Source organism: Vespa mandarinia, chromosome 2, assembly GCF_050613455.1.
Source record: "Vespa mandarinia isolate Hongniang chromosome 2, ASM5061345v1, whole genome shotgun sequence".
In the NCBI taxonomy this organism is placed as follows: Eukaryota; Metazoa; Arthropoda; class Insecta; order Hymenoptera; family Vespidae; genus Vespa; species Vespa mandarinia.
In genome coordinates this window covers 19,545,543-19,571,116 of record NC_140811.1, presented here as the reverse complement: position 1 = coordinate 19,571,116, position 25,574 = coordinate 19,545,543, and the positions used below count along the sequence as shown (strand labels likewise).

Below are 25,574 nucleotides of genomic sequence, written 5' to 3'. Positions count from 1 at the left end.
TTTTTGTCGCTAAAGTCGCGGGGCTGTGCACTTTTGGAAACACATCGGCAGCGCGAAACCACTGGCATCAAGAAACTGTACAACAGCTTCTTCGTAATGTTCTAAGGGAAGGTGGAATTTGGATAATATTCGCCCTCTAGAAGCCTACGAGTAGTCGGGTGATGCGCTTCCGTACGCTTCCGGAGTGTCCGAAGAGCCGGAGCCGAAAAAAAAATCAAAGAAACTCAAAATAAACGGATGTACGCTCGGCGAAGGTGTGCCTTTTGATTGAAGGAAGCGAGAGAGAGAGAGAGAGAGAGAGAGAGAGAGAGAGAGAGAGAGAGAGAGAGAGAGAGAGAGAGAGAAAAGGATATACGACTTTGATGAATGTCCGCGACTGTCAAAATTCTTCCTGGTCCCTCATGCGCAAATGTCATATCGATAATCGATTATGTTGATCAGACGAAAAACGGCAAGACGGATTTCTTCATTTTCGTCCGACTTATTCTTTCGAGAACGTTTTTATTTCCTAGAGGATAAGCTAGATAAGATCGAAAATAGTTGGATCTGAATCAGGATATTGCGCTATCGTTGATTAGCATTGAGGCCGCTTAATGGAGCTCCATATAATTATGGATGGCGGTACGGAAACCCTGAACGAAGCTATGTGGTTCGCTGAGACACCATCGCCGCCGTACGAACAACTATCGCCTAATTGTCCGAACAGATGCGATGGAATAGTATCGCAGCAAGTAAGTAGGAAAGAGCACTTGCTAAAGCCCCGTTCCTTTTCGATAACGCAATTTTATTTATTCTCTGACAGGCAGCCACCGGTTATAACGATTCTCGGGATACATTGTGGCAAGATAAGGAGAACGTGCTAAAGAGTTGTTCGGAAGAGGGTGCTGCTCGAATACGTTCGAGCAACGAATCGCCGTGTCACGTGTCCTCGTCTCCCGAGCAAACGGGCAATCCATCTCAGACGAACAATTTGAAACGTCGAAACGCTGGTGGCGAACCGACGATACACCCTGTTTCGGAACTCGATAGGAAGCACGCTAGAAGAGACGGTCAGTACGAGAGAGATCGTTTTATCTCTACCATCTAGATCACCTGTTGCTTGCTCAATCGTTGCCGCATGAAAGGCACGACTTCGAAGCGTTTACTGTGCTATCTTCTGCGAGTCAATTATCAATTTACGAATGACGACGACTATGACGTCTTCGCGTCATACCGTTCCGGTTCGCATTAGACATCTCCCCCCACCCCGCCCCTATGCTCCTCCTATGCGCGTACATGTGTGTACAGGCGGAAGCCCTATATCGACGTAACCTATTCGTTATATGCGTGCACGAGTATCTCTTTTCGCATAATGGAAATTGACATTCTTCCTCGCCTACGCGACTTAACCCAGACGCGGCGAGGAGGTATTGCATCTTTCCGAATCTCGCGATCCTCTTTAAAAAAATAATTATTATATTATTGATTCCTCCAAACTAACGCTCTCAGTACAATAGCTCATCCAAGTTGTTCGTCATTATCTTAAAGTCGTTGCCATAGATAAATCATCTTAAAGGTCGTGGCCAAACGACCCCGATTGCACTGTCGTAGCCACTGCTATTACGTTTTACGTCTACTTCGTAAATCGAAGTCGTTTCTATGATTGGACGAATCTTTAACTTGGACGTGTCTCATTGATTCTCCTCCGAATTGTAAATTTCTTCCGCAAAGTTAATGAACGTGACGAGAGTCATAGCTCGTTGCAAATTCGCTTTTGCATCATTAAAAAAGTATCAACGCGCCGCTTTTTAGTTACAAATCCGACGCCTTTTCGCCCACGTGGTCAACCGTACTGATAACTCTTGCTTCGAGTACATAGTGTATCGAGCAGATTAGTTCACTGTAGAAAGGAGAAAGAGAGAATCCGACGGCAGTATTCTCCAGCGCGATTAAATTCCCTAAGGGTCTGACAATAAGAAGAATAAGCATTTTCTTTTCGCGTGGTGACTTTTATTTTCTCAACGGTGCCAAGTAGAATGAAGTGGAGTGAAGTCGAAAGATCAAGGGTGTCGTATTTCGAAAGTCGACGTTATTCACCGATAACATTAAAAAATCGACGACGTTACCCGCCCTCCCAGGATACGAAAGAGAGAATCGGTCTGATGCATCATCAGTATCATGCCAATTGCGGGAACTTTCAAGGCGGTACGAATCGATCCATTTTACTCGGACAGGCGCGTTCTCTCTTCAAATTGCACGATTGCTTTATCTTTTTCTCTTGGTTGCGCATCTGAAAGAAAAGAAAGAAAAAAAAAAAAAGAAATTCAAGGTTAATTTCTTGCTCTGTAGGATCTATCGGAAGCAATGGTTCCACAGGTCAAGGTTGGTCTACACAGGTGGAAGAGCTTGCGGAACATCTGGCCGACTTTGACGGATCCTTATCCGCTCTCGCGGCTTCCGATCTTGCTACAGCCGTCGCCTCCTACAATATGAGGTAAGATGGGTAAAGTTCTTTTAATGAGTTCGAAACTTCGATTAACAGACGAAATTCAAAAACTCGCGCGGATCGTTTCCCTCTCGGTCGGTATATTATTGGTGGACGTTGGAACTGTTCGTCGATAATATAGATCTCTAATTTAGGAATCAAGCTGAGATCGAATCTCGATTGAACCGTGTGCAGAAGTCGGAACTAAAGTCAAGACAAAAATCTGGTTCTAACCGGACGCAGTCGTTGGCATTACGTCGTATCGGCGACACAGCCACAAAATTCTAATCATCTTCGGTTATATACTCTCGACGCGTGTGTAGCGTCTATGGAAAATCGTGCGTACGTTAAGAGATAACGAATTTTTTCTAAACAAAGGAATGAGACGATCTTACGAGACGAGAATATACTACTACGTCGTAGACATGTGGAAATTATTTTTCCGTTCGAAACGTAAACGTTTGTATGCGCGCGGATAGGACACTATATAAATAGTAAGAGCTTCATTCGGTACGCGTCGATAATGTAGTAATTTTTCAAGTTCGCGGAAGCACATCGGTATTTGACTATTGGTCTATGCGCGCGCGTTCATTCGTCGGGAGAGAGAGAGAGAGACAAAAGAAAAGAAAAATAATAATCGTTTAGCACTTGAAACTCGATCGCAATCAATGCTGCATTTATTTACATATATCACGTTATACGCGTTTATCGTTATCGATTCGAAATAGTGCAATGATTATTGGTACGTTCACAAAAATCGTTCGATAAAGTTTGTTATTACTGTGTGTATATATACATATATATATATATATATATATATATATATATATACATATATATATATATATATATACATATATATATATATATATATATATATATATATATATATGTATGTATGTAGGAAAAAAGACAACTCGAAGGAAAATCCTTCACTTTGCATGGGTTTTTATTTATTAAATCATTAGTCGCGAGATATATATATATATATAGAGAGAGAGAGAGAGAGAGGGGGAGAGAATAAAGGAGTGCGATGAATCGAGAACCATCACATCAGTGATCAGCTGACGCGATATAGAATACACGTGGAGAATATTTCCAAACGTCGGATCTTTTCGATAATACGATCGGTTTATTATTAGCTGTCGGATTTCGAGCGGTGCAAATCTCATTCGTATCTACAAACATCTTAGAATTACCGCTTCTGTTTACAAAATGCTCATCGAAAGAGCCTGCTAGAAGTGCGAATCAAAAGTAAGGCCTTTTAAAATTGCTATTGTCCATTGATTTTCAAGTATTTTTAATAAATACGAAAATAACAAATCAAAAAAAAAACGACAACGTGGTTTCATAACGATTGATAGGAAAAAATGCATCAGTATATAAAACATGGGTGAGTCGAGAAACATTTTTTTTTCTCATCGAGTTTTTGTAACAAAGTTATGCTCGGCGAACGCGCCACTTGCGTTATGTCGAACTTGAGATTTCCTTTGGAATCATGCGCAAAAAAATTTTCCGCTATTCGATCAGAGTTTTTTCGTCATTCATTTGTGATAAAAAAAAAAAAAAACTTTTATAGGGCTGATATCAAAGTCGATGCACCGGTCGAAGAACCGGTGCGTTCTAGTTTCGGCTGACCTTACTCATTCAGTTTTTATCACGTGGATTCCTTTCTCTCTCTCTCTCTCTCTCTCTCTCTCTCTCTCTCTCTCTCTCTCTCTCTCTCTCTCTCTCTCTCTCTCTCTCTCTCTCTCTATCTCTCTATCTCTCTCTCTCTTCTACCTCCCTCTCTCTCCGTCATCTAAAATGCTGTTTATTTATTTCCCCGAGCAGGAGATAAATACGCAGAAGAATTGTAACACAAAATTGTCTAAGATAACGCGTCGAATTTGTTTAAATTGTCGAGAGATCACACAGAGAAAGGGGGGGGAGAGCGTATAGTTTATGCGTTAATTATCCGACAATTGAAAAAATACATTAATCACTAGTATTTCTGTGAGACTATCCGTGATATCAACATTCGACTTCGCACCTCGTTCATCACGTGACTTTACTACAAACATGCGCTCGTCGTTTGTATTATTATTAGATTACTATTATAATTTTGTACTCTGCTTCTTTGCTTTAAAAAAAAAAAAAAGAAAAAAAAAAAAAAAAAAGAAAAAAAAAAAAATGTTTGACGTTTTCAGCGAAGCTTTACTCGCCTTTCCATCGGTCTTCAAACAGGAAGCACCGTCACCGGAAAATCAACACAACAGTTCGAAGTAAGTAAGCTTATTAATATTGAAGGTAATAAAAGAAAATTTTCAAACGAGAAAGTCAATTAGACGGAGAAAATCGAACGGAATTTACCAGGACGCTCCCCTGCAAAGAGACGAATCGATAAACACTCGATAAATACTTCATGTTCGTCTTTATCATCGTACTTCTGACTTCTTCGGGTCAGAATCTTTAGTCCCACGCCTCGTAGAGAGTTATCTACGTCGAGAGAATGAGTTAACTGTTAGCGTTAAGTATTAGTCGAGCTGGTCATCGTTCCCTCATTAAAGACGTTTTATCCTAAATCTTTGGATAAATACAACACTTTGCGATTTTTTTTATTTTCAAAATATTACATTAAAAGCGATCGCACGAGATATCTCTATGCGATATATCCCTTCCATGATTTATCGAAGACTTCGCCATTTATCTTAATAGGGGATATCTCTCATTCGATGGCAGATTGCAAGGGATTAACGGATAGGTCATGTGAAACGTGAGAAAGAGGGGTGGGAGAGAGCAATGAAAACTTCCAAATTAAAAGTCGCTTCTTCCACTCTTCTAAATTTATAGTGAGTTGAACAAGGCAAATGTTGCGCTCGACAAGTATTGTAGCAGTGCGTGTTGCAGTTTAAATCACGTGACCCAGAGAGCAATAAACGGGCCAGCTTCGAATAATACGAACGTCGGTACGATCGAAGCGGACAACAACAACAACAACAACAACAACAACAACAACAACAACAACAACAACAACAACAACAACAACAACAATGGACAGTCCGCGGCGGCGAGTCTTCATCAGCTGCTCTACTCGGGTAACGAGGAATATCCGGCGACATCGACCTCAGGAAATCACGTTTCTTCCTCCCAACAAGGAAATGAGTTCAACGAGGATTGTCGGTAGGAAATAAAATGCCAAATGTTAAAGGGAAAATCAAACGATTAATCAATCATAGGGAGAAGTTGATGGACAAAGAAACCTTCTTTTTGTAGCTTCCAATACGTTCTTGCAGCGGCTACGAGCATCGCGACAAAGGTCAACGAGGAAACGCTTACGTATTTAAACCAAGGTCAGTCTTACGAAGTCAAATTGAAGAAACTCGGGGATCTGTCGGCCTATCGCGGAAGGATTTTGAAGGTACTTGGTCATGCGCTTTCCTAGAAAAGAAGGAACCCTTCAGGAAAATTTATGTTTGGGTAGCGGCATCTTAAAAACGCTTCGGTGATATGTTACGATATTATATAAGCGAGCTCATGCTGATACTCGTGACGACTTTGACGTAGTACTTTCTTTTGTAATAGACGTTTTATTCGTCGTTTTAATCTTCATCCAGGAGGCCAACTTTGTATACATTGATTCCATTAGGGTCGTAAAAATTCTCAAGTAATTACTCCATTGGCAATGTTCAATCTATAAGGCCGCGCAGAGAGCGAATTCATCATGACACCTCAGCAGACGTGCCATAATACATACAACCGTAGCGACTCGTTGTCGCGTCAGAGATGAGATTCGTTAAAAGGCGTATGTATCTTTAAGAAAATGATCAAAGTTTCGTCCGTATTCGCGTGTACGGACGCGTTCCATGGCATGAGCTCCTCGATGTGTCCTCGACGTTCGCAAGATGTGAGTCGCCCAAACGGTACTACAACGCCTCTGAAGGGACATACGACGTTTTTGTTTCAGTCGACGATTCGTATTTGTTTTCACGAGAGGCGTCTCCAATACACCGAGCGAGAACAAATGCTCGCTTGGCAACGTGCTAGACCCGGTGAAAGATTACTCGAAGTAGATGTGCCCCTTAGTTATGGTATGGTGGACGTTTGTCAACCATCTCCGTCCAGCAATAGTGTAGAATTTATGTGGGATCCCACCAAGGAGGTTGGCGTTTATATAAAGGTAAAGAATAGGCATAGTGCCGGGATTGATGAAGGTGGGGGTGGGAGAGGGGGGACATGATTGAAGGGGGACATGACAAAGAAGCTATTAATTCAAGTACTCGTCTCGTAGATTTGTTCCTTCTTTGTTATCACAGGTTAATTGTATTAGCACGGAGTTTACACCAAAGAAACACGGTGGCGAGAAAGGTGTACCTTTTCGAATTCAAGTCGAAACCCGATTACCCGGCGGACCCCGATTGCATGCCGCATCTTGTCAGGTCAAAGTCTTTAAATTGAAAGGGGCCGATCGTAAACACAAACAAGACCGAGATAAAATTCAACGGCGACCGCCGCACGAACAGGACAAGTATCAGCCCGGTTACGATTGCACTATTTTATCCGACGTAAGATTACTCTTTTTATTAAACACCTAATCGTCCTAATTCCTAACCGTTATCGCATGCAAATATCTTTATTCTCTTACTTACAGATTCCATTAGAAGCATTGTCATCGTCGAATTTGATAGCGCAAAACGGAGCGAGTCCTTACACGTCAACCGAGGCAATGTAAGTAATTATCACCTTAATTGTATCTCTAATAATTGAAATTAAGAAAATATTATTTGTCCTCATTAATAATCATGCGATGTGCGTACTTGCGTTTATAAAAAATGAGGCTGACGATGCTGCTCGATCGAGAATCGATTACGAAACAAAAGTCATACATATGCTATTAGTTACGATCAAAGTTTCCGTAATCTTGCATTGACGAAAGAAACGTTATGTCCTTTTCTTTATCTAAATTGCGAAACAATGAGACAACTGCAAAATCGCTCGTGCGATAATCACCAGAGAGTCGTTTCGAGGTCCGCGCGATAGCCGACTAATATTCCGATGAAAATAACCTGAAATTTTATAGCATACCGACAAGACCGATAGACCGCAACCGAAATATACGTAAGTCCCGACCCTTACGTAACTCCTCCTCCAAACGTAAATATCCGAGCAAACCGAATTTTCTCCCGCATAACTCGCGTAGCTTACAATTTTGATCCACTATGGTCCTATCGATCTTTATCGGAAGTGCGATTAAAGATACGACACGATACGATATAAACGTTTTACCTTACGCGTTTAACAAACCGTTTATCTCTCTCTCTCTCTCTTTCTCTCTCTTGGAATCGTTACATTAATAATTACAATTGGCTCGTTCCCCCAAACGAAATGAAAAAAAGTACTGTCAAGAAAAGGTTCAAACGGGATCGTATACAATTTCTATACGTTCCGTTTAGGAATACATAGGATATACAACGTCGTCGTTACAATGGCGATCTTTGAAAAATGTTTAAGAGGCAAACAGCTAATAAACGTCGAGAAAAAAAATACCGTCGTGGTGTAAGGCAGATATAAAACGAAACTTGGCATGGTAGAGTGTGTGTGGGGCGCATTAGAACGAGAACGAGAAAGAGAGAGAGAGAGAGAGAGATAGATAGAGAGAAAGAGAGAGAGCGCGAGCATGTAGCCGCCCCACCGTCGATGCGCTCGAGCACGATAAAATACGATGAATGCGCACGGCGTTGCCGGATCGTCGGGAGCCGACGAAGGCGGTTAGAGAGCAGAGCAGGGACTGAGGAGTAAAACGGAAGGAAGGTGGAGGTTACCGACGGACCAAGAACTAACAGTTCGTAACCGTGGCTAATAAACTGGCTCGAACTGGCGCGAGCCGGCATCTGGTGGAGCCGGCAGCGACGCAGCGTTGCTACATAGAAAGGAGGGATGTGGAGGAAAAGCGAGAGCGAGAGAGAGAGAGAGAGAGAGAGAGAGAGAGAGAGAGATTGCACCGACGACAAATAAATTCAGAACGTCGTACGATCAACGCGTTATCGTCGTCGGTCTGTTCTGTTTAGGATTTTCTTCATATCCTTTTTTTTTAGCTTGTAACTTTGCGAGCAGGTTAGCCATATCCTTTTTTGCGAATCCTTTGTCACGAAATCCGAGTCTCTCTCTTCTCGGTGGTATAAGAGAGACGTTTCTGTAGTTGGGCGGCTCTGGATTAGCGCCCGAGAACGAGATATCTGTCGTGTAAGAGAAAGATCAAAGAAGAATAGCAAACATGATCTATCGTTGAGAGAGTTTCACAGGAAATCAATGTACCATTGGTATCCGTGCATACGGACCGCAAGTGCTCGACGAAATTTAACGGCGTGTTATAACCGCTGTCGACGACCTTGAAGCGAACCCATCGACGGATTTCTATCGTCCGTCGTCGGGAGTTTTCTCGAGGATTTTCTTTAATCGTTCTCAAGTTTATTTCGAGTTTATTCGAGTAATTTTGTTGTCTTCTGCAGTATTGTGCAACGAAGAGAATCGAAAGAATTTTCGCGAGTGATCGTGCACAAAGTGTAAAGTCTCTTACGTAAGCGAACGAAACAGTACGGAGATTCGAAAAGAGAGAAAAAAAATCAAGGAAAAAAGAAAAACATTTCGTGCGTGCCTGTGTGCGTGCGTGCGTGCGTCGTACGTCGTACGTGCGGTTCGACGGTTCGTCAAAGGCGACGCCAACTTACAATAATAGTTTTGTTTTCGTTAAACTCGAGCTTCTTCTTACGTCGCTCTATCGAAAGGAAAAAACAAATATTAAAAGAAGCTTTTCGTTGGAAGGAGAGTCGACAGCGACTCGCGAATCGGTGGCGATCGTCGTCCTCTGAAAAAAAGAAGAAACGTTCAGGCCGTTGGAATGCTCCCGTTTGTCGTTTCAGCGGCACGATCACCGCTATCGTCCATAGGATCGTTCGACTTTACTTTCGTTCCACGGGTCAACGTCGATCTTTCGCCAACTCTCGCTATCGTAGATCGAAAAATTCTCTTCCTCTCGCGGGAAATCGTGATTATCGGTAACGAGCGATCGTTGCCATCGCGACATGATCGTCGTTTGAGATGACGAGCGGCCTGACCGCCGCAAAGCCTAAGCCAGGGCGGTTAAAAACGCTCCTCATTTGATATATCGATAGGACCCTCGCTCTTGTATGGCGAAATTAATTGGAATCAAACGCAACGCGAACAACGAGGAGAGGATCGTTCGGAGAATGGACGATCGATAAAGAAAATACCACCGAGAGAGAGAGAGAGAGAGAGACCAGAAGCGAAGCGTAAAGAAAATCTTATCCGAAGATATAGAGAAATTCCTCTCTCTGGAGTTTTGATAAAAAAGAGCAGGAGGAGGTAGGTGGGGATGGAGAAGGAGACGAGGAGCAACGAGTGATATTTTGACAAATAGGAAACGATCCGACGACGACGACGACGACGACGAAGGCCAACGAAAAAGAAATCACGCCGGTAAAGACGAGACCGGTGATATCTGGTTTGGGGCAAGTATGCGTCAATCTAAAAGCGATCATCCGGCTCAAACCGATCGGGACAACTGCCACGAAAGCTAACACGCTTTTACCTCTTTCCGAAGGGGCCCCTTCTTCTATTTGTTTTTCCTTTTTTTTTTCTTTTTTTTTTTTTTTTTTTTTTTTTTCTTTTTCTTTTTTTTCTCGCAATGGACAAACGTCCGAGACATTGCGAGAAATAAAATTAAACAATTCAATATGTTCGTCGTATTCGCTCGATAAAGAAGATTTTCGAGCGAACGAGATACATATTACATATTTCCTCGAATTCGATCGTTTGGAAATAGTCGTCGAGATATCGCGAAATGTCCAAGAGCTTCTCAAATTGGGACTTGAAGAGTTGCTGGACCGTTCGAACGTCGCGTAATCCTAGGGAAGAATCTTCTTCTACGGCATTGATTTTCGAACATGAGGTTACCGTCAAAGGTGGCGGTCCATTAGGAATAGAAATAGTAGCCAAATTCATACACGCTCTTATTGACGGTCGAGCTAGAAGGAATCATCTTTTTCGAGGAGGATTGACGAGTCTTACTTTAAAAAGATGTCGGAACGACTCGAAGAGGATCGCTACGAGCAAGGCGTCCAAGTTAATCTTTCGCCTGAAAACACCTACCGTGTAAGACTAGAGAATAATATATATTTAGGGATTTCGTTTCAACTATTTCTAATTGTAAGCCACTTGTCTTTCTCCCCTTTCCCTCCCCCCACCATACCTTTCCTCTCTTCGCCTTTTTGCATGACTCTACGTGGGTGTACAAAATGCGTTATGGTCGTTTCGCTTTAATTGTTCCCAATAAAGTTAATTTGTCTGAAACGTGATATTATAAATCTCTCTCTCTCTCTCCCCCCCCCCCTCTCTCTCCCCCCCTTTCTCTCTCCTTCACAAACACACACGCACTCGTTCACTCCCATTTATCGCTCTAATTGTGATCGTATAAATAGAAATAGAGAGAAGGCGCGTTTCCAGTCGCGTCTATATAATCGTGTATTTTTGCATCTTTTTCTAGATCACCACAAAGCCGAGCGAGCGTAGGTGGCAACGTTTCGCCCATTAGAGCACCCTCGGCCCTATCGGTCTCCGCTTCCGGAGTCGTACCCTTGGTATCAGTGCCGGATGCTGCGAAAGAAAACGTAGGAACGGCACCGGCTCTTCCATCGCCCGCAGCCATCTTACCGGATCAATCTTGCATCGTTGAAACCGACAACGTTGGTTTCTCGAGGAAAAACGCTAATTCCACGAAACAATTGGAATCTATGAAAATCGTAATTGCGTTTTCTTTAATGAAAAAAAGCATTTGTTTTCGATATCTTCTTCGAATGTATTTATCGATTTTTTTATATTCCGATTGTACAGGGAACATCTTACTTCACCGAATTGGCACCGGACGCTAATACAGCGCAAACGAGCGCGTGGCTTCGAGCGGGCCGATTCAACGCTTTCGAGTCGACCTTCGCAAGTTTCTCAGCTTCTGACATTTTACGGCTCTCCAGAGACGACTTGATACAAATCTGCGGTCTCGCCGATGGAATACGATTGTTCAATGCTTTGCACTCGAAGGCACCGACGCCGAAACTCACGCTCTATTTCTCCTTGGAAAGTAACGGCTCGCTCTGGAGAGTCGCTTATCTCGATCATTTGACCAGCAACGCGCTAACGAACAAATTAACGAGTACTTTGAGCCTATCTCAGGATCGTTTACACTCGGTGCTTTTCCTCGGTCCTCAAGGAATTCACGTTTTGGTTACCGACGAATTGGTTGCTAATATGAAGGACGAAAGCATGTACTTCGTGGAAACTATCAAAGGTAAATACGATCAATAATCCATTTACGATCAAACTTTATTCCTTCAAATCGATTGTTTCTTTTTTGCTTTTTTTTTCCCCTTTTCTTTTTTTTTTTTTTTTGTTTTTGTTTTTTTTTTTTTTTTTTTTTTATAGATACGGCCAGCGAACGGTACAAATTACTCTTGAAATCATCCTCACGCTGAACACCGACGGATAACTAATCCGTTAGTATGGGCATCGATTTTGTAAATCTTTATGAGAAGATAATCGAACGAGGAAGAGCACGATGATGCGCGATGATACTCCGATACTTTACTCTTTGTGCAATATCGTTTATATAGATGTGATAAATGTGCATCGTTATGGAAGAAAACGAGGAAACGATTCAAGCGAGTTAATCGGCAAATTTACATTCTAACTAATTAAAGATAATGCACGAAAGGGAGTCATCTATTTAACTTATCAATTTGTAGGCGCATACATTTGTATTTATGACATAGACGGTATCGATCATCTTTTTTATACGATAATAACAAATTCTCGTCGTATGGTATATATTGATTTCCAATATTTCGCATTATAAATCACTTATATTTTTGACAATAATAGCGACAATACCGAAAGAAATGTTCGAGTGTTACGAGCGAATTTGTTTTTTGCCATATTAATTTAAATCTATTTGAGTAATATCGATTTATGTATACATGGCGCGAGTTAAGAAATGGTCTGGTAATGGATAGCCTCGTCAAATTTGTTACGTTATTTTATTTCATCTCTTACGAGAAAAATTAAATTTATTATTAAAAATATATTTTTATTGCGTTATGATATTAAATATAACCGTTGTTTTTCTTCTTTTGTTATTCATCAGTAAACTGTTGTTGTATAGGTAGATACTGACTTTTTAAAAGCATCACAGATTTTGAATACCAAATGACTAATATTTACGTAATAAAAAAGAAAAAAAAAACCTCATAGTTATTAACGTCGTAAAAGTTATTTTATTATCGTGTTTGTTCGATTGATATAACTGGAAAATGAATGGAGCGAAATGTGAAATATGAAATTCATAAATTTCTTCGTTCTTTCGCAACCAATGGAAAATATTTATTAAAGCGGCACAATCGATTCGCGTTAGGTGCCTTAATTGTTCTGCCAAGCATATTTCCAAATGCTTCCAAGGAATGCGGTATTAAATATGCAAATTGTACAAATTTGATCGGTCTTAGCTACGTCTGGTTTCACGGAAAAACTTACCAAGTATTATAACCTTCCTGTTATTTGTTATGTCGTAAGAGTTTATACAAACTATAACTGTTAATAGGATAAAACAAATTATAAGCATACGCATATAATGATATGTTGTTATATATTTACAATGAAGCGTACCTGTGCGTCGAACGGCAGCTATATTTAGTGTCGTTTTCATCGTTTGACATGATTATATCTCCAGTAATTTACATTGATACGTACAACTAAAGATATATAATAAGAAAGCGATAAATTTGCTGAAAAAGCAATTAATGCCTATCTACCTTTACATATATCGCGCGATTATAAATCAGCTATTTTTTCACTATGGTATGTTACGTGCCGCGTATAATTATTATTAGCTATTGATAATTTTTACTATAAAATTTTTTACTGATATAATATGTATCATATATCCGTTTAATACGTATACGTTTCAAAGTCTTTGCGGAACGAAATAACAAATCGGCATGTAAAGGTAGCGTAATAACGTGTCGTCTCTATAGAAAAGAAATTTGAATTTTGTAAGATTACTTTTAAATCTGACGAGGAACACTGTGTACGCTCATAAATCCACGCGCGTCGATATACAAATTATATTAAGTATTGTGTGTGTGTGTGTGTGTGTGTGTGTGTGTGTGTGTGTGTGCGTGCGTGCGTGCGTGCGTGCGTGCGTGCGTGCGTGCGTGCGTGCGTGCGTGCGTGCGTGCGTGCGTGCGTGCGTGCGTGCGTGCGTGCGTGCGTGCGTGCGTGCATGCCTGTGCTGTGTATACGTAGTCTCGCAATTTGCGTACAATCAGTCTGAATAAGCATAATAAATATTTTTCAATGAAATCGTAAGAGACATTTTAACATGATATCATCTTTAGACGATAACGACAACGACGACTACGAAGACTCGAAACTTCTCAGGAAGGATTAAAAAACTTAAATATATATACATATATATATATATTCATAAATATATTACTTTATTTAACAAAACGTAATATTGACAATAAAATCTCAATTGACTTCATCATTTGACACGTGAGACCGTAGATGATTGCTTATGTAAAGCAACGTAACAGCTCATTTTTATTATAAATCGTCACTTTTATTCGGTGGAAAGTAGGATTTTGTACTCTCTCGTTTCAGTCAACTCGTTTCGTCGTTGGATTCGAAGATCCTCGACTACTTTTTCTTCTTCAACTGTTTGTTCTTCTTTTTCTCCTCTCTCTTTTGTTCGCGCTCCCTCAAGCATTTGAAAAGTTTATAAACGAAGAATACTGAAAATATATACGATTTTAATTAACAAATTTCGTACAGCGTTCGAGTTCGCTTAAACGAATGATTATATACAGTGCAAAGAATTATGAAAGCGTCACAAAGAATAATATGAAATTGGATTATTGAAAGATATTTGTCTATATGGTTGTGGATTATGTATATGAGTTCCAGTTTCATAATCACACTAGCTCGGAATATTGTCGTACCTAATACAAAAAATATTAGGAATATTGTCAAAAAAAAAAAAAAAACGTTAGATCGCATCAATAAGAAAAACGAAGCGGGTGTATTCCAATCGCTAAAGATCTCTTTAACAAGTACTTTAACTTTCTTCATAAAACTTTTCTTATTCTCATCTTCTAGATTTTTCAATCGAAGAAGAATGTCGATCAACTTTTCTTCTTGCTTTTTAGAAAGTGCATCGATATTACACAAATTTTCTAAGATACTTTCAACCATCTCGAATATTTGGTCTAATGCTGTTAAAAGAAACGAATTGAAACTACAGGTGATAATCAATTGGATTTTTGTATAGCGCTTCGAGTGGACGATTAGATAATACACGATATCGGGATAGTTGAGCTCGATACAGAAAACAGTTTTAACGGGCTAAGGTCAATGATTTAAATCAAATGCCTACGCAATCATCGAAAAAATGCAAAGGCAAGCGAATTAGCTCGAACCAACGAGGATCAAATTCCAAAGACTAAGGATAAAGAGTTCATTTCTTTGTTTCACGTTCTCGATATTTACCAAAAATGAGAGCTACGACGGCGAGCAAGGACAACAAAATGAAGGTCTGATTGATGAGATTGCGAGTGGGCACTTGTTTTACGTTCGAGGCACGACCTTGAATAACCTTCATCAAATCTTCCTTCAAGTTGGCCCTTTCTTCCTCGGACATGTCGACCTACGAGTCGAGTATCTCATGCAGGTGTTGGATGTTAAACAGAGTGATCCATTGAAATTCGTTCTCTAACTTTTCTCCGCATCGCCAATATACTTTCGTATACAATTTTGTCGGCGGTGTAAGCGTTAACGAACATCTTAAGCCCACTCACAATCGACCGCCATATCTTAATCGAACACCAACGATTAATATGCCGAATTTTTTATAGAATTATCTTTACAAGTTCTTCATAAAAGGCCACACGTTTATTCTTATCGCACAAGTTCCATCGAAAATCGCATATAAGAGAGCGCAAGCTCTCTTGAAAGTGTAGAATGTATCTGTGATCTTAAATAAGAGACTTTTACGAGAAGATCTGTCGGAAAGCATATGCTTTTAAAAAAAACGAAACGATCTACCACTGATGAGAGGAAATTGTTCGCCCTTTGGCGAAAAGATGGGCTAAAAAGAGGGCTCGCTTTACGATTAGTAGAATTTCGGATAGCAGATGCCAACGTGGCTTTTAACGACGCGTGCTTCAACTTCGCCAGAACGACTTGACATTTTCCAAGGTACAGATAAAGAGAAGACTCTCTGAATATAGTCTGTCTTTCTCTCCTCTCTCTCTCTCTGTCTCTCTCTCCCTCTCTCTCTCTCTCTCTCTCTATCTCTCACCCCTCGTTTATGAGAGTGTGTATGAGAAAAAAAATATTGGCAGGCAGAGAAAAAGATAAAGATAGGAAGGATCCCTTATCATGGCTGCTGAGCGACTCATCAAATTGACCTTTCTCGATACCGTCTGTTAGCCGGCTGTTTTATAAAAATAAAATATAAAGCTTGTGTTATATAAATTTCATAATATAATAAAGTGATGAGAGAGAGAACATCGCTCGACTATCCATTGAACTTAAATTTCTTATATAAAAAAGAAAAAATAGATGTGCGATTAAATTAGTCAAAAAATATTTGCCAGTTACATTCGATAGCTGCTTATCCATCTGAAAGCACGTCTTTTTAACAGCTGTTCAAATTTCTCCTCTCATTAAATATTTTAAAATGTGTATCATAACGTGCTAGAAATAGCCGTTAATGGTACCTTCATAGTCCAATTCGAAGATCCAGCTAAATAAATTATCGAAAATTTGTTTAACGATGGAAATGTATTTTTTTTCCTTCTTCTTTCTTTCAAATCACCCGAGAGAATAAATCGAACGGAGAGAGATAAGCAGCCAATCGTCGACTTTTTACGTTTCGCGTTTCCTTTCGGGATGAAAACAAAGTTGAATCTTCTCAAAGATCGAAATAACAACTAGAGAAATAACATGTTGGAGATGACGGATAAACGAACGCGTTCGATGCGTAAAAACCATATGTTCTTTCTTTCATGGTAAGATCGAAGAAAGAAAAGGAAATAAAAAGGGAGAAAAAAGGTATAGGATATATCGAGTTTCAAAACGAATAAGAATTCTTACCGGAAAGACCGACGACTATTATCGTTGGAAGAACGAAGACGACGTTGTTAAAGCCGTGTTGATACGGCGTGTCAGGTCCACTGAGATCCACCATACTTTTGCTTCCTTTCTCTTTCGGATAAATGAGAATCTTCAGGAATATTTCATCGCACTCGCGGCGGTGCTTAGCGAGAACAGGTGTCACCGCGACGCCATCTGCGGAACGATGAAGAAAATGAGAATGCGTCTCGTTTTCGTTTCGCGTTGCTTATCCTTTGTCAATCCTTTCTTCTCTATATGTTTCAACTCTTATAGTATACTGTACGTCTTTATATCTATGAATATATACATATAAAAGATGCCAAATGGAAAAACAATGAAAAGACGAGACAAGTTTAATCGATGTATTTCTCAAATTCACGAACGAAAGAAGTATCGATCTTTTGTCGCTCTCGACGACAGCGCAATAGACGATATCTACTCTACTGAAGAATTTCAAGTTCTTTCTCTGTCCTTGTACAAATAACAAGAATTGCCATTATCAATATTAATGATGTTCGTTGGAAAGTAAAAAACGATAGAGAGATGAAATATCAATATTATAAATTTGTATTGTTCTATTCATCGATAACGTAATACTATTTACGTTCAAATTTCCCGGTCCTTTTTCATAAAATAGAAGCTACTATATTAGTCAGTTTAGCGTTTATAATTAAGCAATAAGGAAAAAATTATAAGATAATCGGTAAAGTTTTTCAAGCTGAATTTTGCCGAGATAATTTAATTCATAAATGTACGCATTTAAAAATGGAGAAGAAGGAATGAAAGAAAAATTTTTCATACTGGTCGGCAATGAAAAACCGCCTCTAAACGACCCCAGTAAATCTTAGTACAATCGCATTTGAGTTGTGCTAACACGTCGGTCATAAAGCGTCGAAGAAAGCATAACGGTCTCAACATGACTGCTGTGAATGGTGGAAGCGTTTTGAAATTCGCCAAATTATCAGAAAAAGCATTTGCACCTACGAAAGGTTCAGCTTTAGCGGCTGGATACGATTTACGAAGGTAGGAATTATTTTTCTCAGTGATAAATTCAACGAATCATTTTGAATTATTTCTTATACTTAGTGCTTATGAGTGCGTTGTACCGGCTCGAGACAGGAGTTTGGTGAAAACTGATATACAAGTACAGGTTCCTCCTGGCACTTATGGCAGAATAGCTCCAAGATCTGGTTTAGCATTGAAAAATTTCATAGATGTTGGCGCAGGCGTCGTTGATGCGGACTATCGGTATATACTTTTTTATTCTTTTTCAAATAATAATAATAATACGAATAATATGAATTGTAACTTGCAAAATACTATGCTTGCAGTGGAAATCTTCAAATATTAATCTTCAATCATAGCGACAAAGAATTTAAAATAGCACCTGGTGACCGCATCGCTCAATTAATTTGTGAAAAAATAGAATATCCTGAATTAAAAGAATTGGATACTTTGGATAAAACGACAAGAGGGGCGGATGGATTTGGTTCTACAGGGAAAAATTGAGATAAGAATGGAGGAAAGTAAAAAAGGTTTATAACCGACAAGGCTAATTACAAACTAGAATTTAAAGAAAGTACAATATTTTTCTATTACTATGTCAAGTTTATTCCATCGTATCGACTTTTTTTACTATTTTTATAAGACATTCATGTACGATATAATGAAATAATATACACATTTGTCACATCCAAATTCTTTACAAAAATATATTTCATAATCCATCTATTTTTTACGAATTAAAAGATCTCAAACAGAGGAAAGCTAGCTATCTTTATATCTTTGATACGGTTACAAGCCCTGTATATAACGTAGGCGTTCTTACCAATTTTTGAACGTTCTTAAACTCTTCGTGCTTTGCATCTTTTAATAATTTAAAAATAACAGTCTCTGAAGTAGATATGTGACATCCTATTGCTTGCATCCTCTATAAAAGCGCGTCGTTTCATTAATATCTTTTAATAGATTTTAAATAAATCGCATATCTCACAATCGATTACCTCCAGTGCTAATAACCTATCTTCTTGCGTGCGAGATGTACAACAATCTGCCACGGTATGAACCTCGTATCCACTCATTTTCAAATCAATCGCTGTATTCTCAACGCAGACATGAGTTTCAATTCCGATAAGTATTATGGACTCAGGACGGGTTCCGCAACAAATATTGGAAAGTGCTTCGTTGACCTATGAGAAAATATCATATACTTAACATTGCAAATAATGAAATAATTAAGAACTTATACTACAAGCTGAGCCTTGAAGAATTAATTACTTACGTCAGCGGTACACATACTAAATTGAGTTTTCTCAAAAGGACCTTTAGCGCTAGATATATCTAGTTGTGGTACAGTTTTCCCCAAAGCTTTTGGATTTTGTTCCGTCACAATCATTGGAACTTTTAAAAGTTTCATGGAATTTACCTAAACGATAATATGGATGTATAATTTATATTTTATACGCGATACAATAGGAACGTAACCTCAAACTTTATAACTTTCTCATTCACAATTCAACTGTTATCAAGCATATACGCAAATATGTTAACGTTATAATATACGATAACTTTTGAGCAAATTACCAATTTTACAGAATTTTCAAGAACTTTATCAAATTCGAACATAGCTTTTGCGAATCTTTCTTGAAAGTCACATATAAATAATACAGTTTTTCCATTTTTAAGAATTGCCTTTGCTGCATTTATTGCCATTATTTCAACAAAATTTTTGGAAAAAGGGTTAGGAACGGTTTGATGCACTAGCACATACGACACCAGTGGAGTTTGTCGAGTGAAAGACAAGCGAACAGTAGCTCTCATCGATATATCAGATGACGGCAGAAGTATTAATGAAATTCAATTCTTGTATAATGCAGTTTGGCCTGTCAACGGTTAGATGGCGAAACTTGTACTCAGTCTGCAATCGAGGAAGGTGATAGTGCGTTTGGAAGGGGCCGGAGGGGGTGGAAAGAAAACTTACGGACTCCGTTGCCATTGTCTTCCTATATAATTGTAAAACTCCATTTTCCCCAATGAATTTTAATCCATTGGATAATCGTTGGATAGAAATTTTCAAGTCGCAAGGCAGTAATATAAATAATAAGGACGTCGTTCACATCTGGCGAATCAGTTTTTTCTTTTCCACGAAAATCGGCCAAATCGTACAATAGTACATAGTTGCGATTATTTTTAATTTATTTAAACGATCTAACGTTTTTACGACTATCAATGTAATATAATTATAATTAATATTTGAACGATGGTGTACTCGTTGAAAAGTTACACAGCCATCGAGAAACGTTGAAATGCGAAATAATTTTAATCTGACATATTCGAGTAGATGTCAATTTTGAACTTTGAGCGGCAATCCGCGGTGAGAAGCGGATATTACTTACCCGATTTAAGGTCTTTGGAATATCATTGTATGTCATGTGGTCGCATTTCACATTTTTATATTTCTGTTAATTCTGATTATTTTTGCGGCATCGTACGTATCGCGCTTCGTACATTATACTGGATGATGTGCATTACGTCGAAACTAATATCGTCCTAATGGGTACTACGACATATATGTAGGTCATAATAAAAAATTAAATGTCTATCTGCTTGCGGTATCAAAATGTATTTAATAATATATATGATATAGAGCGTGAAGAAGCTTTCGTAAGAAGCTTTCTAATATAAAATAAAAACTTGTCCGGGTGGCCGATTTTCCAAAGTACTTGGCGATTTCATTTCAAATGGCGACGAGCCAGTTATCTATAATAAATAACAATTAATATACATATATATGTCAAAGAAGAATAATTATAATTCACTTTGGCAAGTCATAATTGGCAATTCGAAAAATGAACGGAGTCGTAAGTTTTTTTAAGTTGTACTATCGCACTTATTCGTTTACCGCAACATTAATAAAACTTTATGTTATTACTGGAAACATTTACGTATACACATCTAAAAATATATAGCGTTGAAGGGCGTATCTTATCGATAGTCAAAGTGGATAATAGAATATGTCTGCGCTTTTACGGCTGAATTTTCTAAGAAAGAGAGGTAATGAATTCAATCGTGATAGATATATAGTAACACATACACTCATTTATTATTTATTATTATTATATATTTAGATTATACGTAGCTTATTGTTTTTATTCTTTTTTTCTTTTATTTCTATACTTCGTAGCAACAGCAAATATACTATATGTTCGATCGCAGAGATAAATATAATCTTTGGTCTATCGCAGATGTATCATTCATGCCATAATATCGGATATTACCGTGAAATAATGAGCCCCATATTCATCATTGGTAGATCGTAATCAAGAAAAGAGGCTCGTTAATTATTCCGGAATAATAGTCTCCTTGGTGAAGTTAAATGGGTTCGCTTAATAAGCCGAAAAATTTGGAAACAGTCAATTTCCTTTCGATGAATGTATTCGAAGATTGTTATCGAAAAGGTTTCTCTTTCAAAATCAATCGATAGTAGATTACGTTACGCTTTTTTTTGATCATGTTGCCTAAACATAATCAAAATAAATTTTTAAAGAATCAAACTCTCTCTCTCTCTCTCTCTCTCTCTCTCTCTCTCTCTCTCTCAATCACTTGTTCTTCTTTCGTCGAAGCACCGCGTCGTAGATTACATTTCTCTTCCATTAATATCAGCAAGATACGTCGCACTGCATCCATCCATTTCTTACGCTGCATTAGATGCCACCACGACTGTACTCCGTTCAACGAGTCGAGTTAGTAAAAATAAACGAAACATTTGCGTGTTAGGCACGTGATAAATGCAATGAACACCAGCTATTGGATGTCAAACAATAGTCAATTGTAAAATTCAGAGGCGAAAATACATGGGTCATTATTAAGAATTATTTCATTACGAGAATCCCATTTAAAGCTGGTGCAGGATCTGAAAATTGTAAATACGCTCCTATCCCGATCACGTAGATTTGTTTATTTCTACTGACTCGACTCGTTCAATGGAGTACAGTAAAATAATACGCGAAAAGAGCAAACGATAACAAGCGATACATATGAATATGGATAAGAGAAACGTTTGGCCTAATAAAAGTTCAGGGACAACGTTAGCGTTCCCGGTTGGTGATTTATCGGATATATACTTTTTTCAAGTTACGCACGAGTCCTTTCACTGCGTTTCAAAAATACCAAGCTTTTTCACGATTCAGTATGCAATTAAAAAATTATTTCACGTTATATTACACTTTATAAGAGATTTCAAAAAGTCGAATCTCTTTTATACGTATGTTTCTTCGATATTATATTTTATTCGAGCTACATTGATTTTATCGTGTGCAAAGATCAAAGGATAAGAATTAAATTGAGCGATATAGGTAGAGCAAAGGAAAAGCAAACAGTTTAAGTAGAGAATATTATAATCGCATCGACACGAGAGGAAATAAAAAATGTCATACCGCCTTGAAAGTGAAAAGAAAAAAAGAAGCACGATGCTAAATAGAAAACGAACGACGAAGCATTTTTTATCGTTTCTCTTTAATAAAAAGAGGAGAACGCAAGAGTAATATACATTTCTATCGATAAAGCAAGGAAGGTCGCATTATACTCGCATAAATTCTCACGGATCGATCGATTGGATATATTCGAGAACATCGTATAGAAGAAAATGGATATTTACGAAGGGTTGGACGCGCGGTTGATAAAAGATAAGAGACAAGCAGTAGAACCGGAAAAAAATATTGCAAACATCGTTTAATTCATGGTTTATCTTACCTGCCAAAATTAACTTTAATATATACGATACAATATACGTATGTTTTTGGAAGCGAAATGAACGAGAGAGAGAGAGAGAGAAAGAGAGAGCTACTGTTTGTCTAGCTATTAAACGGAAAAAGTCAATCGCATTGTTTCGATCGATCGTAGTCGATTGGTACGACGATTAAAAAGAATAACGAAATTTTAATTGGTCTTGGAATTGGCGAGCTTGGATAGGAATGTTCGCGCCTTGAAGAATATTGGTAAGTAATCGATGTCGTTGGATATCATTGATATTACTTTAATGCATTGTCTCGCCCTCGTTCCGCTTGCTTTCTCTCTCTCTCTCTCTCTCTCTCTATTCCCTTTACACCTTATTTTTTCATCCGTGCAATAGGCTTTATTAATAGTACGATACGCGCGTCGGCCTTATAAACGCTCGCTGGTGTGTGGAAAGAAAGAGAGGAAGGAAGGAAGAGAGAGAGAGAGAGAGAGAGAGAGAGAGAAAGAGAGAGAAATGTTAACCGAGCAAGTGGTGGGGAAAAGCGAGATGTGACGATGGAAGGAGAACGCGCAGTCGCAGTTTCACGACATACCAGGCGCGAGTCGGACGTATTAAGAGGGATTAATCGAGAGTACATACATACATTGCCGAGCGAGACGCAGTGACGGAATGAATGTTAAAGATCGTCGTTAGAGTATAAAACGCACGAGCTAGTCGAATTTCGGCCGAAGCTAAGTGAAAGTAGATTAAAGACGACGACGACGACGACGACGAAGACGATGACGACGACGAGGATGCTTGTGCGAAACGAATACGAGTAGCTATGACGTAGCTCACGACAAACAAACAAACAAACAAAAAAAAGAAAGAAATCAATCGCAAACCCGATTGAAGTGCGTATAAGAGGACCTTGAGAAGAGAGAACAACGAGGATTTCGAATTTTCTCGAGTTTGTAAACAGAGAATGGCCGTGGAACCTCGTGTCACTGGAAACACCAAACCCCTGGTGCCACTCTTCATAAAGGCAACAGACTGCGTTTATACGAGCTGCTATTGGTGAGAAGAAAAACAGTTCGTTGCGTTAATTAGACGTACTATCGTTTGTCTTGATACGCGGAGGCGAGATCGATTTGAAGAAATAAATGTGTCGTATTGCGGCATATCCCGCGCCTGGATCGATACGCGTTGCGGTGGTGGAACGAACGTCGCTGATACGGAGCACCGCCATTATCGAGGGAACGAGAGAGAGAGATAGATAGCGTACTACCAATCACGAACGCCCACAGGAGGTTATTCAAAAATTCGCGCTTCGCCGACAATTCGATCATTGGCCGAGACGCATCTTATTTTTCTCTCTTTTTCCCAACCTCGCCCCGCCCCCCTCGACCCCGTATGTCTAATACGTTACCCTACGCATGGTAAAGTTTTATTTACGTCTTGTCCTTTTCGTTAATGCTTTCGAGGTGAGGAATTGCTCTATCGTAAATCGTTCGGCCCTTCTTGATTATCTTGTTTCGATTTTAAAATATATATCTGATAAATCTAAAGGTTAATTATTATCGCGCGCACGCGAAAACGCTGTTATAGGTTATTTATTATTTTTATGGCGTTTACGTGCGATATTTTCATGATCATTTTCAGCGAAGAAAATGTATGGAAACTGTGCCAGGACGTCGCTACCAAACATGGTTCGGAATTACAACATTGTCACGTTGCTTTCATAAGCAATTCTCGACGTAGCGTTCCACTTTGGCGTCAACGAGCTGGCAAAGACGAGGACAAGCTCGTAGTTTGGGTTAGTTCATTCGATTTATATCGGTTTCGTTGAAAAATAATTTCTTTCATATTTCTTCAGGATTATCACGTTATCCTCATTTACGCGCCCGACGAGAGAGCCGTCGTTTACGATTTGGATAGCGCTTTACCATATCCAACGCACTTTTGGAAATACGCTACGGAAACGTTCAGATCGGACGAGGCCTTGCGACCAGAATATCACAGAAGATTCCGATTGGTTCCCGCCAGTCTTTATTTGCAACAATTTGCCTCGAACCGGCAACACATGAAACGCGAGGACGGCACGTGGATCAAAACGCCACCCGATTATCCTCCGATTTCAACGCCAAGTACGTATACCTTTTATTTCTCGCAATATTGATTTCGATTACGAATCCGTACGTTACAGCGTGCAAAGACAATTTGGATTCGTTTATCAACATGGACCCGGATACCGGATTAGGCACCGTCATGAGCCTGAAACAGCTAGTGAACAGATTCTATAGGCCGAACGTTAACACACCGGCATCGCCCTCACCTCAGACGCAAGCAACTCCGACTTAAAAACGAACGATCTCAAGAACGAGTATTTACGCGTACTCGAAGCCTTTTGCTTTTTTTGAGGAAAAAAAACAAAAAAAAACAACAAAAAAGGAAAAGAAAGAATATACAAAATCATTATATCGTGTGGCCTAAGAGAGAGAGAGAGAGAGAGAGAGAGAGAGAGAGAGAGAGAGAGAGAGAGAGAGAGAGAAAGAGAGAATCGATAGGTGCTCGTCGTACGTCGTATCTACGACTCTCTTCCCGTCGAGGGATTCGATACACCTTTCGAAATACTTACCCACAAGCGTCTCGTTGTACATAGGTCCGCGCGTCGTCTTGTCTTCTCTTCTTGTGTCCTCTTCTCGTGTCGCAACGCACACGAGCAGAAAAGTATATACATATAATGGCGAAACGAGTCGAGTCGCGATACGAGTTCTCGTAGTTCGCGACGATCCTATCGGATATTCGTTCGCTTTGTTGAACATATCGAGAAACGTACGAAATACGCGCAAACTAAGATATTTTTTATTTTATTCCGTTAGTAATAATTTAATAATAATAATAATAATAATAATAATAATAATAATAATAATAATAATTAATGATAACGATTACGCGGATGATCCTCGTTTGTGTTCTCTGCGTTCGTTGAAAGTACGACGGGACACTTTTCTTTTTTATCCACGCGTTTCTCTCCTTCACGGAAAATCTAAATACGAGGTCGCCGTTGTTCGAAAAAAAAGAGAAAAGTAATAGAAGAAGAAGAAGAAGAAGAAGAAGAAGATAATTTAATGGCTCCTTTATACGCACACATTTATCAGTGATTTATTC

At 39.2% G+C, this 25,574-nt stretch overlaps 4 protein-coding genes across 11 annotated transcripts; 2 read left to right on the top strand and 2 right to left on the bottom strand.

Annotated features, from left to right (window-relative positions):
* Nucleotides 1-101: 101 nt before the first annotated feature.
* On the top strand, nucleotides 102-13,954 carry gem (transcription factor CP2 like gemini). 7 transcript variants are annotated; one of them, XM_085664985.1, is made up of 13 exons: nucleotides 102-731; nucleotides 803-1,049; nucleotides 2,329-2,473; nucleotides 4,654-4,728; nucleotides 5,297-5,449; nucleotides 5,498-5,626; nucleotides 5,720-5,864; nucleotides 6,387-6,623; nucleotides 6,760-7,008; nucleotides 7,095-7,171; nucleotides 11,007-11,262; nucleotides 11,354-11,804; nucleotides 11,939-13,953. In XM_085664985.1, the coding sequence occupies exons 1-13, from the start codon at nucleotides 594-596 to the stop codon at nucleotides 11,986-11,988; spliced, it is 2,352 nt and encodes a 783-aa protein (XP_085521111.1). In that variant the 5' UTR covers nucleotides 102-593; the 3' UTR covers nucleotides 11,989-13,953. The 7 variants fall into 7 exon arrangements, with proteins under 7 accessions (XP_085521111.1, XP_085521112.1, XP_035730800.2 ...); XM_085664986.1 differs by having other exon boundaries at nucleotides 5,354-5,449; nucleotides 11,939-13,952; XM_035874907.2 differs by having other exon boundaries at nucleotides 5,297-5,626; nucleotides 6,411-6,623.
* Nucleotides 13,955-13,986: 32 nt separating this feature from the next.
* On the bottom strand, nucleotides 13,987-17,089 carry LOC118446790 (uncharacterized). 2 transcript variants are annotated; one of them, XR_014983852.1, is made up of 2 exons: nucleotides 16,667-17,089; nucleotides 13,987-14,304 (listed from the first exon to the last, which is right to left on the bottom strand). XR_014983852.1 is itself a non-coding variant. In XM_085664987.1 (2 exons), exons 1-2 carry the CDS (start codon nucleotides 15,207-15,209, stop codon nucleotides 14,210-14,212), a joined length of 246 nt encoding a protein of 81 aa, XP_085521113.1. In that variant the 5' UTR covers nucleotides 15,210-16,597; the 3' UTR covers nucleotides 13,987-14,209. The 2 variants fall into 2 exon arrangements, 1 of the variants encoding a protein (XP_085521113.1); XM_085664987.1 differs by lacking the exon at nucleotides 16,667-17,089 and adding an exon at nucleotides 15,059-16,597.
* Nucleotides 17,090-17,378: 289 nt separating this feature from the next.
* Nucleotides 17,379-24,918, top strand: LOC118446917 (protein N-terminal glutamine amidohydrolase). Its single transcript, XM_035878158.2, has 5 exons — nucleotides 17,379-17,710; nucleotides 17,774-17,935; nucleotides 24,066-24,219; nucleotides 24,280-24,550; nucleotides 24,610-24,918. The coding sequence occupies exons 1-5, from the start codon at nucleotides 17,604-17,606 to the stop codon at nucleotides 24,762-24,764; spliced, it is 849 nt and encodes a 282-aa protein (XP_035734051.2). The 5' UTR covers nucleotides 17,379-17,603; the 3' UTR covers nucleotides 24,765-24,918.
* Nucleotides 18,297-19,506, bottom strand: LOC118446604 (isochorismatase domain-containing protein 2). Its single transcript, XM_035877536.2, has 4 exons — nucleotides 19,271-19,506; nucleotides 18,969-19,112; nucleotides 18,691-18,876; nucleotides 18,297-18,617 (listed from the first exon to the last, which is right to left on the bottom strand). Exons 1-4 carry the CDS (start codon nucleotides 19,397-19,399, stop codon nucleotides 18,465-18,467), a joined length of 612 nt encoding a protein of 203 aa, XP_035733429.2. The 5' UTR covers nucleotides 19,400-19,506; the 3' UTR covers nucleotides 18,297-18,464.
* Nucleotides 24,919-25,574: the final 656 nt, after the last annotated feature.